Genomic DNA, 14,542 nt, shown 5'->3' with positions numbered 1-14,542 from the left:
GAGGCAAGGCTGCCTGGGGGGCCAGAATCCTGGGTGCCTGCCAGCGTACCTCAGGACCCGGGTCACTCGAGGGAAGGCGCTGCGCCTCATGCGTCACGCTGCTCGCCCCGGCCATAAAAGGAACACGAGCTCATCACAGACAATTTGCAAAACAGAAAAACAAAGTAACGGCCGTCCCAGGGATTCCAGCAGCTGCGCCCAGGTCTCGCCTCTGCCGGGAGATGCGTATGGCCACACGTAGCTTTATAAAGCTGAGTCACGCTATGGGCGCACACTCTTTTTCATTCATTTTTATACCAGGAAGGTTTCCTCATGTCGTTAAATGCCATCATCTGAGACCAAGTTTTTACACGGCTTCCCTACACCAGCCACTGAAGTTTACAAACACCTGTATGCCGGGACCGGCCCCGAGACGTGCTCCTCAGGACGGACAGCCCTACCAGCACCCGAGGCTGCCCGGGGCACCTGCCTTCAGCACGGTGTGATGCCACCGCCCTTGCTAGCTCTGACGGCTACTGCCACTCAGGGAAGCTTTTCTCATTTGACAGGGAAAACCTGTCCCCAATCAAATTAGGACCAGACACAAGACAGACCCAGATCCACCCGTCCGACATCAGCGGCCCTGGGGTCTCTGCTGAGTCAGGGCTCTTACCCAGCTCCTTGGAGCCCTGGCTCTCGCTGGCCAGCTCGCCCATCTTCACTAGGGCATCGAAGTAGCCTTTGGCAGCATAGGTCACACCTGAGAGGAGAGAAAGGTGTTAAAGGCCCCCCGGGACTCACAAGCCCGGGCACCTGGGCAGCAGTCGCCTGGGCCCGCGTGCACTTGGGTCCTGGGCTGCAGCCAACTGGGGTTCCGCTCACATTCCCCTTCCATCCCATCCCCAGGCTCCTTCTCCTCTGAGAACACAGCGTACATTCAGGTCCAGAGCTACTCGGCCGAACTGCAGGGGCCCTTGGGCCCTGTGGTCTCTGGCGAGGGGTGGGACCGAGCGCACTTCCCAACACAGAGGCCACTCCCTCAGGACCCCCCAAACCGGGCGGTCCCAGGTGTCCACGTGGGGGCCACCGCCCACCAGGCAGGCTCAGGTCAGGGCTTCCCACTGCTCCCCACGGTGTCTTCGGCTCTGGTCAGTAGTGGGCCTGACCCCAAGGGGCCCACGGGGGTCACTGCTGCTGAACTCCCAGGCCCAGCGCCCCAATGCCTGTGGCCTGTGAACCTCTGGGACCCTGGGTGTGCCTGGCAAACTCCTTCATCTGAGAAGAAGCCCACCTGCCCTTCTGCCTGGAGGGAGGCATGATGCCTCACTGGCAGGGCTGCAGGGAGCAGCCACCAGTGGCATAATTACAATTTCTAATCCGTTTTCTACAGAACCCAGTTAGGCACCTATAACTGGGCAGTTCATCACATTTTATTTAGGTGGTTTTCAATTAAACACGCCCAATTTGTTCTGCAGCCCAAGAGTGTGTGCGGCTCCATGGGGTTGAGGGCTGTGCTCAAGACAAATGAAGGGTCGCATACTGGGCACGAGTGCACACGGAGTGGCTGAGGGCAGCTGGAGGATGGTGGGCACAGCCGGGGAGCTCTGTCCTATGGTGCAGCCAGGAAAGTGGGCAGAGAAAGGAGCCACCCATGCCTCATGGGGAACCGGGCAGGGCGGGCCGGAGGAAACCGAGGGGCATCAAAGGGCCAGAGCGCCCACCCAGAGGAGGACGCGGGAGGGGCCTTGGCCCCGACTCGGGGAGCAAAGTTGCATCACAGCGAGCAAAAGCCGTGTCAGAAGCACCCCCCAGACTCTCTCGGCTCAGGGAAGGACAGCGCCTTCTAACAATTCTGGCTGCGCAGAATCTGCGTCTGAGGCGCAGGGGCCCAGGGCAGCGTCTCTGTGCTCAGGGCGGAGGACGGTGACAGTGGAAGAGGGCGGCCCAGGAGACCCTAGCAGGGTGCCGGCTGCAGAACTCCTGTGTGCGCCCCGCAAGCAGAGGGCAGCATGGGGAGCCTGCCCTCCAGACCGACACAGAAACAGACACAGCCAGGGCGGGTCAATGCCATCGACTCCTACAGCAGGAATGGGGTACAGTCCGTGGGGGCACTGCTTCCACCCCAGCCCACAGCAGTGGCTCTAGAAGGATGGACCAGGGTCATCCTCCTGGTATGACCCTTGCTCGAGCGCAGGCCTTCCTTCCCCTGGACGTGGCAGCGGGCAGGCCTGTGACCAGATACCCCACCTGGAGTCCAGCGAGGCCACTGCTGCCGGATGCTGCACGGGGGTGCCTGGTGACCATGGGGGAGAAGAGCACAAGCTGCTCACCAGGCCCTGGCCCTGTCGCCCCACAGCACAGCCCCCTGACGGCAGCTGGCAGAGGGCAGGCATGTCCTGCACACGCTGTTGCTTACCTGTGGGGGTGGGGGCTTGTCTCACAAAGACGTCACAGTCAGGGTGACAGCCTGACACCTTGGCCTGCAGGAACGTGGCCAAGGGTACAGGAGACCAGCGGTCAGTCCCCAAGAACAGGGCGTGCCAACTCCGTGGGCCCTGCTGGGCGGGAGGGGCCAGACGGGCCCACAGCCCCTGCTGCAGTGACCTGGCACCTGAGCGGGACAGGTGGGGGTCTTGGAGAGACTGGGTGGGAGGGGGTCTTTGTGAGCTGCAGACCCCAAACTCAAGGCCACCATGGATACCAACTGCTTCATGTGAGCCCCAGTCCTGTAGCTTAAGGCCAGCGTAGCAGAGAGACACCCACAGCCACCCGTCGTCAGAACCCAGACCCTGTGCTTTGTCACTGCTGCAGAACAAGGCCGAGAGCACGGCTGAGCCGTGACAGCGGGGGCAGATCCAGGGCTCGGCCGTCCGTGTGCTGACAGGCCGCTCCCCGGCCCGCGGCTCACCTGCCAGGGCCTTCTCGTAGTTCTTCCCCATGGCAATGAAGTTCCGGAGGCTGGGATTGAACTGCTCCATGATGGTCTGGAAGGAAGCAGAGCAAGAGCATTAGTAGCACAGAGACGGGGCCTGGGAGCACCCCACCAGGAAGGGGCGTCTAGCAGGCACCCCCTTCCAGGGCCCCAGCACAAGGCCCCTGTGAGGCGCCCGCAGTCTGGACCGCAGCCCTGCTGGCCGACCACACTTGGCCATGCCTTCCATGTGGAGCCTGGGGACAGACCCAGCACCCGCGAGCTGGGCTTTGAGGATTAACGGGAGAGATGTGCGGGGCACTCCGTACAACCGGCGCTCAGACATGGCGCTGCTGAGGGGCCATTCCCACGTCTGGCAGGGCTGAGTCAGCCGAGGGAGGCCCCCGCGGCCACACAGAGGCGCCCCCTCCCCCAAGCTCCAAGCAACACAGCAATTACCACACAGCAGCGCTGATTAGAGGGACCCACAGCTACTCTGCCAACACTGTGCTATGAGTAATCCCACGGGCTCCCGGGCTGTTTGCCCCATGGACTGACGTCTGGGTGCCAATACCAGCAGTTCTGAGAATGCAGAAATTAGATTTTCACTGCAAAAGCCAAATAAATGTTTTAATTACAAGGCGTAGAAACAGGCGCACACAAACAGCAGCCAAATGTAGGCTCTCGGGTGGGTGACGCCCTGCCCGTCAGCCCGCAGGGGGTGCTCAGCTGGGTGGGCCACTGCCCATGGCTCCAGGCCCGTTACCATGACAGGTGGCTGAGCTTTCCTGAGGATGAGACGGAAACTGCCCAGTGCTGCCCGGACCCCGCAGGCCCAGGCGCTCCTGTGGACGGGCGGCGCCACCCTCCCTGCCCCGACCCCAGGTAACACTGCCAGCCCTTGGCGGGGGCATCAGGGACAGTGTGACAGCACGCCGCGAAGGACCGCGGAGGTGAGTGGGAGAGGAGGCAGGCTCAGTGGCGGGCACCGCAGAGGTGGCAGGTCTGAGCAGATCCATTCGGTCTGGCTCCATTTTTGAAATGGCTGCCCTGGGAAAGCCCTTCAAAGTGAAGGTATGAGTGCAGACCGGTCTGGGGGCTCGCAGCAGAAGGAGGGGTAAATGCACAGCCCAGCTGACCTCCACCCAGACCTCAGGGCAGAGAAATGCTACGGGGCTCCTGTGTGCTGTTCAAACCACAAACAAGCAGGGCCAAACCTGGCAAGAACGGCCGGGACCCCAAACCCGGAGCTGTGTGTGCACGTGTACACGTGAGCGGACACCAGCACACGCAGGCATGCAGCTTCAGTATGAGGCGTGTTTCTCACCATAAGACAGACACACATCTGAGGCACACCCTAGAGGGTGGTCATGAAGAGCCGACCCCACGCTGAGCTCCAGGACAGCCTGACCCACCCGGGGCTCCATTCAGAAGAGCAGGTTCCACCCAAGCTCATCCTTTGAGTCCCAACAGCACCCTGAGTGACAGCAGGAAACAGGCTAGAAGCCACTCAGGCCAACCGACAGGGTCACTATGGTGGCCCACCCACGCCTCCTGGTGACACATGGGGACAGCTGCCAGGTTTCACTTCCTTAGTGCAGCATCTGAGCTCACAGACAAGGAATGCTGGGGTGAGCAGGCAGGGCAGGAGGGCCGCCGGGGTGCCAGCCAGGCCACCTGGCAGGGTATGCCTCTGCTCTGCTGAGAAGGGGTGGGGGACCAGGTCTGGTCACACAGGAGCTGCTGTGCACCTGGAGGCAGCAGAAACGCAGTGCCACGGGCCTGGCATCGGAGGGGGCCCTGCTTCCTTCTCTGCAGCCAAGTGCACAGAAACCCACCCCTGGGCTAAGAGCGGGCCTCCTGGGGAAGCCTGCAGTGGGTACTTGCAGTCAATGTCACCCACCAGCCAATTCAGGAGAGGACTCTGTCGGGTGGGATCCCAGTGGCCGGAGCAGGGCCCAGCCCCTTGGGAGAGGGTCCTTGCTGGGAGGTCCCCCAGAGCCTAAGCCCACTGTAGTTCTGGGGCTCACACAGAGGCATTTGGACCTGGTGGGCCATGCCATCTCCAGGCCCAAAACAGGTCCAGACCCACCTTCAGAGGACTTAGGTGGGTTCCTGACAGCACACCCCCGGCACAGCCACCACGGGTGAGCTTTCTCCACACCTGCCCCCATGGCCAGCTCCTCTAACCAGGCCTGCGCAGCCTCTCCGCGAGCCACAGGGGCGTCTGGAAGCCTAGGCCAGGAGTGCCAGGAGCTTCGACCCCAGTACCATGCGGAGGGCGATTCCGCGGGCTCCAGTATCGGCCACACCACACTTTATCGGAGGGGACAGAATGGCTGCGTCTTCTCACGGGTTGCTTAGCTCCCAAGGAGCTGAGGTCCAAACACCCCATATGGTAGGTCCTGCTGCGGCCTGGGCCCATGTACTCAGAAAGGGGGAGGGAGGGCCTTTCCAAAGGGTGTTCAGAGGCAGGAGCCAGGCCAGGAGGGGGCACTTCCCTGTCTTGGCGCCTTGGCTGGCCCCTGCCGGTGGTCCGGGAGCTGCGGGCATCCCAGGCAGGAGGTGCTGGCCTCTCGCCTGTCCTGAAACTTGGCCATGGGGGACACACACAGAGGTCCCAGGACCCCTTACCACAGCCAGACATTCTACAGAAGGAGCTGTGACCAGCATTTCCTTCAAACTTCAGTACCTGTCCTATGTGACTGAAGCCCCAGAAACTGCTCGCACCCTGCGGCACTGGCCACCATGCGTTCACTCGTCTGGCAGCTTTTGGGGGCCCAGAACAGTATCAGCACTGGCCCGTTCTTGCTCCTATGCACTGGCTCATTCAGTGTTCACCAGGAACACCTGCCAGGTTCCAGGCGGGTGCTGGGGTGCTGTGGGGGCCCCCGGACATCCCCACAGAATACACACCTGGGAGGGTGGGGTGAGGAGGGCCCTGCCAGACACGCACAAGCTCAGGCGGGTACAGTCACCCTCCTGCCCGGATGTCACAGCCAGTGAGCCCACCACCCTCGGAGTTGCAGGAACCCTGGCCTTCACTGCACCTTTAGGGCAGGGGTGCCCGGCCACCCCCTCTGTCCCATGACCCAGCCGTGCATTCCTACAGGCGCACCTGGGAGGGGTGGGACCCTGACAGCGGGAGGCCCGGAGGCCTTCCTACCGGGTGGCCTGGATGGCTGCTTTTATTTGCTCTGGTCACGGGTCTGCCCAGCCAGCGAGGGCAAAGGGCAGTGCGACAGCCCCAGCTCCAACCTGGGGGAGTGAGGGGAGCGGCCAACGCATTCCTGGAGAGGAGCTCTGCCAAAGGACACTGCTCCGGCCGCTCGTGCACGCGGCCGCGCCAGCCCAGGCACGCTGCTGCTCCCGAGCGACGGCCCCTCTCCGGCACCTTCTGGCAGAGCTGCCTCCAACCCAGAGCACAGTCTCTCTGCGGACAGTGGAAGGACACACCTTCTGCTTCCCTCCAGCCTGTCCTACGGCAAGGCCAGGGCGGACGCACCGGTCTGCACCCTGAGCACACGGGGGTACGTGGGGCCCCGCCAGGCTGTGGCTTCTCTCTCTGTACCCACAACACCTGGAAGAACAAACTTAGGGGTCCAGGCAGCGCTGGGACCACCAGGCCAAGTGGGGGGGGGGTTAGCCTTTAGCCCCTCACCCTGTGTCCTTACCTGGCTGATCCATCTGACAGACAGACAGACAGAGGGAAGGAGCCCACTGACAGGGTGTGAAGGGGCAGTGTTCCAACTGCAGGCGGCCGCAGAGCCGAGCTGCCCGCCATGGGCCCCTGCTGCCCGATGGGCCACCTGCCCCGGGCTCCCTCAGAAGCCCCATTCCAGCAACATCAGACTCAGGCTGGGGGCTGAGCTGACTCTCGCCCACTCCAGGGAACCTCATCCCTGAGGGAAGGGCGCCTGGTGCCCACCCCATCCACACACCCAGGACACGTGGTCTACAGCCTCCGAGGGGCCGGTGCCTGGCTGCCCCGACCACCTGCCCTTGTCTCATCCCTGTCATGATTCGGCAGGACAAGCGGGTGCTGTCTTTGGGGCCGAAGCCTGGTCCACTGCCCAGAAGCTGCCAGGGAGAGGCTAGTACCTGCCGTCTAAGAGCAGCTGCCAGACGCGGCCCCCTGAAGGAGCCCCGACTGGCTGGGGCCCTGGGGAGAGGGCCTGGCTCACAGCACAAGCTGGGGGTGGAAGGACTTGGGAAGCTGGGCAGCTCTGCATGGCTCCCACCTGCCATCTTGTCTCCCTCTAAAGACTGGACATCTGTCCCAGGGACCCGTCCTGAAGGAACAGAACCAACTCCAGAAGTTCAGTGGGTGCTGAGAGGGCTTCCAGGATGAGGAGGCAGATCTTGAACCAGATCTCCCTTGGTTAGAGCCAGAGAGAAGGTAGGAATGCATTCACACTGATTTAGGGAATGAGTAGATGCAGTGGAAGCTTCCAGAACAAAAATGCCTGTGGGGTGAGGACGGGAGGGCAGAGGCCAGCAGGGGACCACAGGAAACGACCCCCCGGGGAACCAAGAGCCCTCACAGGCCACCAGCTCACCCCAGGCCTGCCCAAGGGCACGGGGAGCCCACACCCCAGCCACAGCCGGCGCAGGAGAAAACACCTTGTGGCTGACGGGGTGTGAGATGAGGCGCCGGCCCTTCCAGAACAGAGGGCTGGAGTCCCCACCGCAGGGAGCAGGGCAGGCGGGGGCAGCACCTGGCTCTCTGGGTGGTGGAGGAGAGGCCTGGGGGCAGCTGCAGGAGGGCCTCCACACTATGCGGAGGCTCCACCACGCCTCAGAGCTCGGCCAGGGCCAACCAGGGGGCAGGAGAGGCCAAGAAATCGCCCTGCACTGGGGCAGTGGTCTCAGTCCTGCCAGCTTCCCAAGAAGCCACCAATTTACAATAAAGTGACGACTTGTGTCTTTGGCTGGGCGCCCAGGAACACAGTGGCTTCTATTATGAGGGGCCACAGGGTGAGCACCCCTTCCCATCACCCCTGCAGGCCCTGCACCATGGGGTTCTGGGTCCCTGGGAGGTGGGATGGCCTGAACAACACGGGGATGATGGCAGAATCCCAGCCAACTCTCCAGTCCCGGCTCTTTGCAGGGGCCAGGCACAGGGTCTCAGCATATCACCGTTTCCTTGGGCCTTGGACACCCTCACCCCCACCCCAGCTCTCTCTTGGGGCCTGCAATCCTCAGGTGCCCCAAGCCTGACCCCTCCTGGCTGAGGTCCCGGCGGGCAGAGAAGCCCCAAGTCAGGGGCCCAGCAGCCAGGCAACTTCCTTCCTGTCTGGGAGGCCCATCCTGCCCATCCCGGCTTCAGGGAGCACAGCCCGTGAGTTGCCGCACACTCCTGCCACGTCCAGGCCCAGGCCCCACGGCCCCCGGCCCCTCAGCCCTCAGAAGCGACAACCGCACCAGGGGACGTGGGCATTCGGGCTGCTGTCTGCCCGGTTAGCACAAAGCCGGGGCCCTTGCTCTCCACCAGATGCCGAGATGAAGCCAGTGCACCCTCCAAAAACCATACCACACTGAGGCCTGCCATGTCCCTGAGGTCAGAGGGAAAGGCACGTGGGCCTGGAGATTCAGACACACAGCCCCCAGGACCCGGCTGCACCTTGGGGCGGGGACCCTTGGCTCACTGGGTGTTAGGGGCTGAATCTGTCCCCTAAAAACGCAGGTGTTGAGGTCCTAGCCCCCAGCACCTTAAATACTGTATTTGGAGAGTCTTCACAGGGATCATTAGGTTCAAGGAGGTCATGTGGGAGGGCCCTGATCCACTATGGCTGGTGTCCTTCTAAGAAGAGGTCGGATGATTCACGCACAGATGGACCTTGAGGATGTGGGAGGAGAGGGCCCCAGGACCCCGGGCCAGCACTGTGACACCCCGTCCAGGCCCTGACACCCCGTCCCGGCCCTGTGACTCCCTGTCCCAGCCCTGTGACACCCCATCCCAGCCCTGACACCCCCTGTCCTGGCCCTGTGACTCCCTGTCCTGGCCCTGACACCCCATCCCGGCCCTGTGACACCCGGTCCCAACCCTGTGACACCCGGTCCCAACCCTGTGACACCCAATCCTGGCCCTGATACCCCATCCCGGCCCTGTGACACCCCATCTCAGCCCTGTGACACCCCGTCCTGGCCCTGTGACACCCGGTCCCGGCCCTGTGACACCCGGTCCCAGCCCTGACACCCGGTCCCAGCCCTGACACCCCGTCCCGGCCCTGCCACCGTAGTCCTGGCCCCAGCCTCCAGGTGGGAGAAACAAGTGTCTGCTGTTGCAGCTCAGCCTGCAGTGCTTTTTCCTAGCGCCCAAGCCTGCAGAGGCCCTGGGTCAGTCCCAGCTCGTGGAGCAGGGCCAGGGCTCCGGTTCCCCTGTCACTGCTGACAACAGAACTGTCTGGTCACTGCTTGGTAGCCAGAACATTCCAAGGCCACTGACCCGTCCTTGTCCCGGGGAAGACTCCCTGCTGATGAGCAAGCAGGCACGCAGCCCTGGAATGCCCTGGAACTGCCTCTCCTCCCCCACACTCACCTCAGGTGGGGCGAGCTGGCCCAGGGGGAGACTGTCAGGCTGACGGGCACCCAGGAAGTCAGACAGCGGCACAGGCTCAGCCTGCGCCTCCCCACTCCGCCACTGACCTGCTCCCCCAGAACTCTCCATTCTGAGAGCTGGTAGCCACAGCCGCCACCTCCCCGGCCCATCTATGCCAGGAAGCACCCTTTCACCCCACGCAGTCATTAATGAGAAAATGGCATAGAAACAAAGAGCTTGCCTGAAACCCAAGGGACTCCTGATCGGGGTCCAACCCCAGGTCAGCCAGGTACCAGCTGATGGCCTGGGACATGCCACGTCACATCACTGGGGCTCCCCGGCTAGCTTAAGTCCCCCAGAGCGCCCCTCGAAAGCAGTTTGGGATGAGGGAGGTCACCCTCATACAGCTCAGCACAGGGCGTGGACCGTAGCATCACAGGTTCTTCACGACGACCAGCAGGCAGAGCTCAGGCAGCCCAGGCTGCCATTCCACCTCCCGCAGCGCAGAGCCGGACGGAGAGCGCGAGGCACGTGCTCTCACAGCCCCTCCGCAGGTGGGGCCTCGCCAAGGAGCCTGAAGCAGTACTCCTGCCACCTGCTTGGCTGCAGCCCCCAAGCCTGGGCCAGCAAGGCCCTGACTCCCAAGGCCATGAGCCCCGTTGTCCCCGGACTGCAAAGGACATGTCTTCTGCAGGAGGGGCAGGAGGGCATAATGGAGGTGTGGACAACAGGCCACTTCTGCCAGAGTGTCACTGGGGGCAGAGGGGTCTCGACTGGCTGCACTGGCTCAGGGGGGTCCCAGGCCCACTGTACCCCAGGCGAGGCACTTCTTCTTTCAAAAGCCCCCCGGAAGCAGCAAGGCCGCTCTGCCTTAACAGCCCTGACCACCCTCAGCTCCAGGTGCTCAAAGTTCTAGCTCCGGGGGTGCGGCCACCCCCCATCTCCACCCCACTTCCAACATCAAGATGTCAATTTCTTTCACAGCACAGACACCCCAGAAATCCAGTGCATTTCACGATCTGCTACATGCATGTCATCACCTGGCATGGGCCTCCCTGGTGACTGTCCCTGGCTTGCCTGGGCAGGGCAAGCCTGCACGTTACACCCACAAGCCCATCAGCAACTAAAGAAGGCCAGGGCCCTGCCTGCTGTCTGAAAACCTTTGATCAAGAAACGAGTGCTGGCAAGAAAAGCGACAGAACGGGGTCTGGGGGCCTGGAAGATGACCCCAGAGACTTGCTCAGGAAGCGCCCGTCATCAGCCCCTGTGGCTCAGGGGAGGGGCTGCGGGGCACCCTGACACTGACAGCTACCAGCTGAAACAAAGTCTAAAAGAGCCAGACTTTGAACGCAAAGCAGTTTTAGCAAAACCCTACCAGTTTATTCCATGCACACTTGATAAATGGTTTTTAAAAAAAATCTGCCAACATAATTCTAAAACTGTTCCCACAAGTCGAAAATAAAAATCCCATGCGAGAAGACAGTGCTGTGCTCTGGTCAGCAGCCCTGTTTCCTGGTGGCCCAAAGGCCTCCCAGCGTCGCCACGGCAGGGGTGTGGGGACCCAGGGGCACGTGCGAGGACACCACCCCCACTCCACCTGCTCTGGGCAAGCGGATGGGCCCTCGGGGTGCTCGCCTCACAGCCAAGGACATCAAGACCAGCTTCACAGACCCTGGACAGGCACTGGGGCCAGAAGTGGAGCTGCAGGGACACGGGTGCGTGCTGGCCACCGTGCATACTGCAGGAGGGGGACCCGCTCAGCCTCCGAGCGGGGCAGGAAAAGGCCTGGCGAGCTTCCTGCCAGCCTGCCCTGCAGCCGGCCAACGCGCCGGGGTCTCTGAGGCAGTCTGGAGGAGGAGCCAAAGGCGGGTGGAGGGGTTCGCTCAAGGCCCTGCCTGCCCCTTGGCAGGAGGAAGGGGGTCCTGCCAGCAACCTAGGCACAGCCCCTGTCTGCCCCCCTGAGGTTCCAGGCAGCACAGAGACGGGCCTGGGTCTCACCTGCATCAGACCTGCCCTCCCACCCCTGCCACACACCTCAAAGGCCTGACTGTGCCCTTGGGCCTCTCAGCTCCCCCCCACAGCATGGGGACCAACATCAAGGACCCCAACTGCCCAGCTAACATCCAGGGTACCCACAGGCCCTGAGCCACTGCTCTTAGAGCCCACAGCTGACACGCAGACCCCAGAAGGGGCAGCCCAGCAGTGCAGATGCAGGCACCCTACAGCCCAGACATGGGGCTCACCGTGGCCAAGCAGGGATGCTCACGTGCCAGCCAGTGGGGGAGCCACGTGGGGCCTGAGTCACCACACCTGGGTCTCACGCGAAGGCTGGGGACAGAATGTCTTTCATTTTAAGAGGTCCTGGGCACCAACCTCCTAGGCATCCAGAGGGGCCCATGGGTGCACCCCCAACCCACCCTGCCCTCTCTGGGTTGGGGCCCTTCGAGCCACCTTACAGCTGCACAGCACAGCCAGAGCCAGGAGTGAATGGGAGCTGGCGGGTGCGGGGGCGGCGCTGGGGGAGGTGCCATCTCAGCCCATGCGTGCAGGCAACTGATGGAGGCACTGCCCTGAGGGCAGCCCGTGCAGTGTCCGGGGCACGTCTGTGCCATCCTGAGGCCCCAGTAGGGTGGCCAGGAAGGCAGTGCAGGGTGGGTCCTGGTCAGTGCACCTGGGGGCGAGGAAGGAGGACAGGAGCCAGCCTCGCTGGTGGCCCAGGATGCCCCCAGGCCAGATCAGCTGCTCATGTGCCCTCCCCAGGGGGTGAGAGCACAGGCAACACTTGCCCAGGGCCCCACTGCAGGCTGAGCGGGCACGCGTGAGTGGCAAGGCCGGCCCTACCCACGGCCCACCCGGTCTCTTGGTGACATCTCAGGACCTCATGAACAGGAACCAGACCCGCAATCTGATGGGAAAGGGCCAGCGGGGCCCTGGGCTCCCTGCTGGCCTGCCACCCATGCTTGGGAGGAGAGCCCTAAGGAAACCTTGTCCCAAATTAGGTGGCAATGAGAACACCACCCCCACACGGCTCCCCGCTGACAACACCCATCAAACCTGGGCCAGCAATGCCCACCATTCTGACCTGGGGCCTGGGTCCGTTCCACGTGACAAGCCAACTTCCCCAGCAAAGGACACATGCTTGAGGCAAGACCCATCGCCCAGGCAAGATGCTCCCAGCCCAACTGGAAGCTCTGCAGAGCCGCCTCGCCCTGGGCCTGGGTGTCCCCGAGCCGCCCGTTACATTGAGTAGCCAGGCACCAGGCACCCCACAAGCCAACAGCAAGAGTCCTGTGCCACAGAGCTGCCCATTCCTGGGATGTGCCTGGGCACAAAGAGCTGCTGAAGCCGGTCAACTCAGAGGGCAGTGCAACGAGCCTGCCCTGGCTACTCTGAGGATTCAAGGACCCTGCTTCAATGCTGGTGGGAGGAAGGCAGGCGCCATGTAGCAGGCCTGAGAGAAGCAAAGCAGACATCTGCTGAGGACAGCAGGCAGTCTTATCAGAAGGCACCACCCCAAGTGGGAGCCCCTGAAAGTGCCTCTGAAGCAAAGGGAGCAAAGCACCACATGCATGCACACAGGCTCACACATGGTCTGTGTACATGTGCACACACATGCACAGATGTGCACACAGGCACTTGTTCACGCTCAAGCACTCACATGCACATGCATGCACACAAGCTTGTGCATGTTCTGTATACATGTGCACACATGCACAGATGTGCATACAGGCACTTATTCACACTCAGGCACTCACATGCATGTGCGTGCACACATGCTCACACATGTTCAGTATACACGTGCACACACGTACGTGCACACATAGCTGGGCCTGGTGCTGGGACCCTTCACCTCCTTAGCAAAGCAGGCCCTGGGTCTGCTCCTCCCAGAGGCATCTCCACTGCCAAGGAAGTGCCTGAGTCCACTTCACCCTCCAACTAGGGGCCTGCTGGCTCTGTCCGCTCCAGATGCCAGCTTCTGACAATGGCCAGGAGTTTGGCATGACTGGCCAACCGTGGGTGAAGGTGGAGAGGCTCTGAGCCTAGTGGCATAGGGCTGAGGGGCCCCATGCTTCCCAGCACTCCCACAAACACACACCTGGGAGAGTGAGTCGGATGTGACAGAGGGTAGCAGGCAGGGCTTGAGCAGCCAGGACTCAATCAGAAAAGCCAGCAGTGGGCTCTGCCCTGCCCAGGTGGATTCCTTCCTACCAGCGCCTGATGCCTACCGCCTTTCACCAGCCCTCACCAGTTGGCAAGCCTGACCAACTCCTGGCTCCAGGCCCCTACTGGCACCTGCCACCTTCACAGGGCAACTTCACATGGCCAGGCCAGCTTTCCCATGGCAGCTGCAGGGTAAGGATGACAAGACAGCCTCTAGTGACCACCTGGCATGTTGACCAAGGCTTGATCGCCAAGGCACCACAGACGGCCCGAGGCCTTCCTGGGGATTCCGCCCCCCTCTGGCTGTCTCCCGCCTTCCGGCATCCTCAGGACCAGCCATGGCACCACCTAGAGAAGCTGCTGGTGCCGCCACCCTCGAGGGCCATCAAATCACACAGGAGTAGGATACAGGACCAGGAGAAAGACATCCGGCCGCACCGTGGAACCACCAGGAGCTGAGGTCGGCGGCTGAAGAAGCCCTCTCCAGCACACAGGGGCGCTCAGGGGGCTCTCCCAAGGGGCTGTGGTTGGGCTTAATTCTGCGCAGGAGATGCCCACCCCTCACCCTCTCCCCTTGCCCCTCGCCCCAGGTCCTGGGCTGCAGGCTGTTACCTGCGCCCACCCCCGGAGGGCCCAGCCCAGTGCCTACCCAAGAGGGCTTCAGTCCGCATCCCCCTGCCCAGGGTCGGAGGGTGAGCGCTCAGCAGGCACCAGGAAGCCATCCCGCTCCTCCCCCCTTCATCTTCCATTAAATTCCCTGAGGACGCAGCTCCCGCGGGAACCCAGCCGCAGGGGAAGAGGTCAAAGTCTCCGTTATGGATTCTTCCAGGGGGGAGAACCGAGACCGTACACTGATTCTCGTATTTTTAATCGGCAAAGCCAAAGACAGGAGTCCCTGCTCCTTCCTTCTCTGCCGTGGCAAACACCACTCAGCCGCAGCTGAGGAGATG

At 62.5% G+C, this 14,542-nt stretch overlaps 1 protein-coding gene across 2 annotated transcripts in view; it reads right to left on the bottom strand.

Moving 5' to 3' along the window:
- BAIAP2 (BAR/IMD domain containing adaptor protein 2) overlaps positions 1 to 14,542 on the bottom strand; it is a 63,478-nt gene that overhangs the window by 47,293 nt on the left and 1,643 nt on the right. For both annotated transcript variants that reach the window (XM_036910530.2, XM_036910532.2), the window contains exons 2-3: positions 2,888 to 2,963; positions 653 to 739 (exon numbers count right to left, since the gene is read on the bottom strand). In XM_036910530.2, coding sequence (XP_036766425.1) covers positions 653 to 739; positions 2,888 to 2,963 — 163 coding nt within the window. The remainder of the gene's footprint in view (positions 1 to 652; positions 740 to 2,887; positions 2,964 to 14,542) is intronic.

This window comes from Manis pentadactyla, chromosome 4, assembly GCF_030020395.1.
Source record: "Manis pentadactyla isolate mManPen7 chromosome 4, mManPen7.hap1, whole genome shotgun sequence".
In the NCBI taxonomy this organism is placed as follows: domain Eukaryota; kingdom Metazoa; phylum Chordata; class Mammalia; order Pholidota; family Manidae; genus Manis; species Manis pentadactyla.
This window is presented reverse-complemented; position numbering and strand designations above follow the sequence as displayed.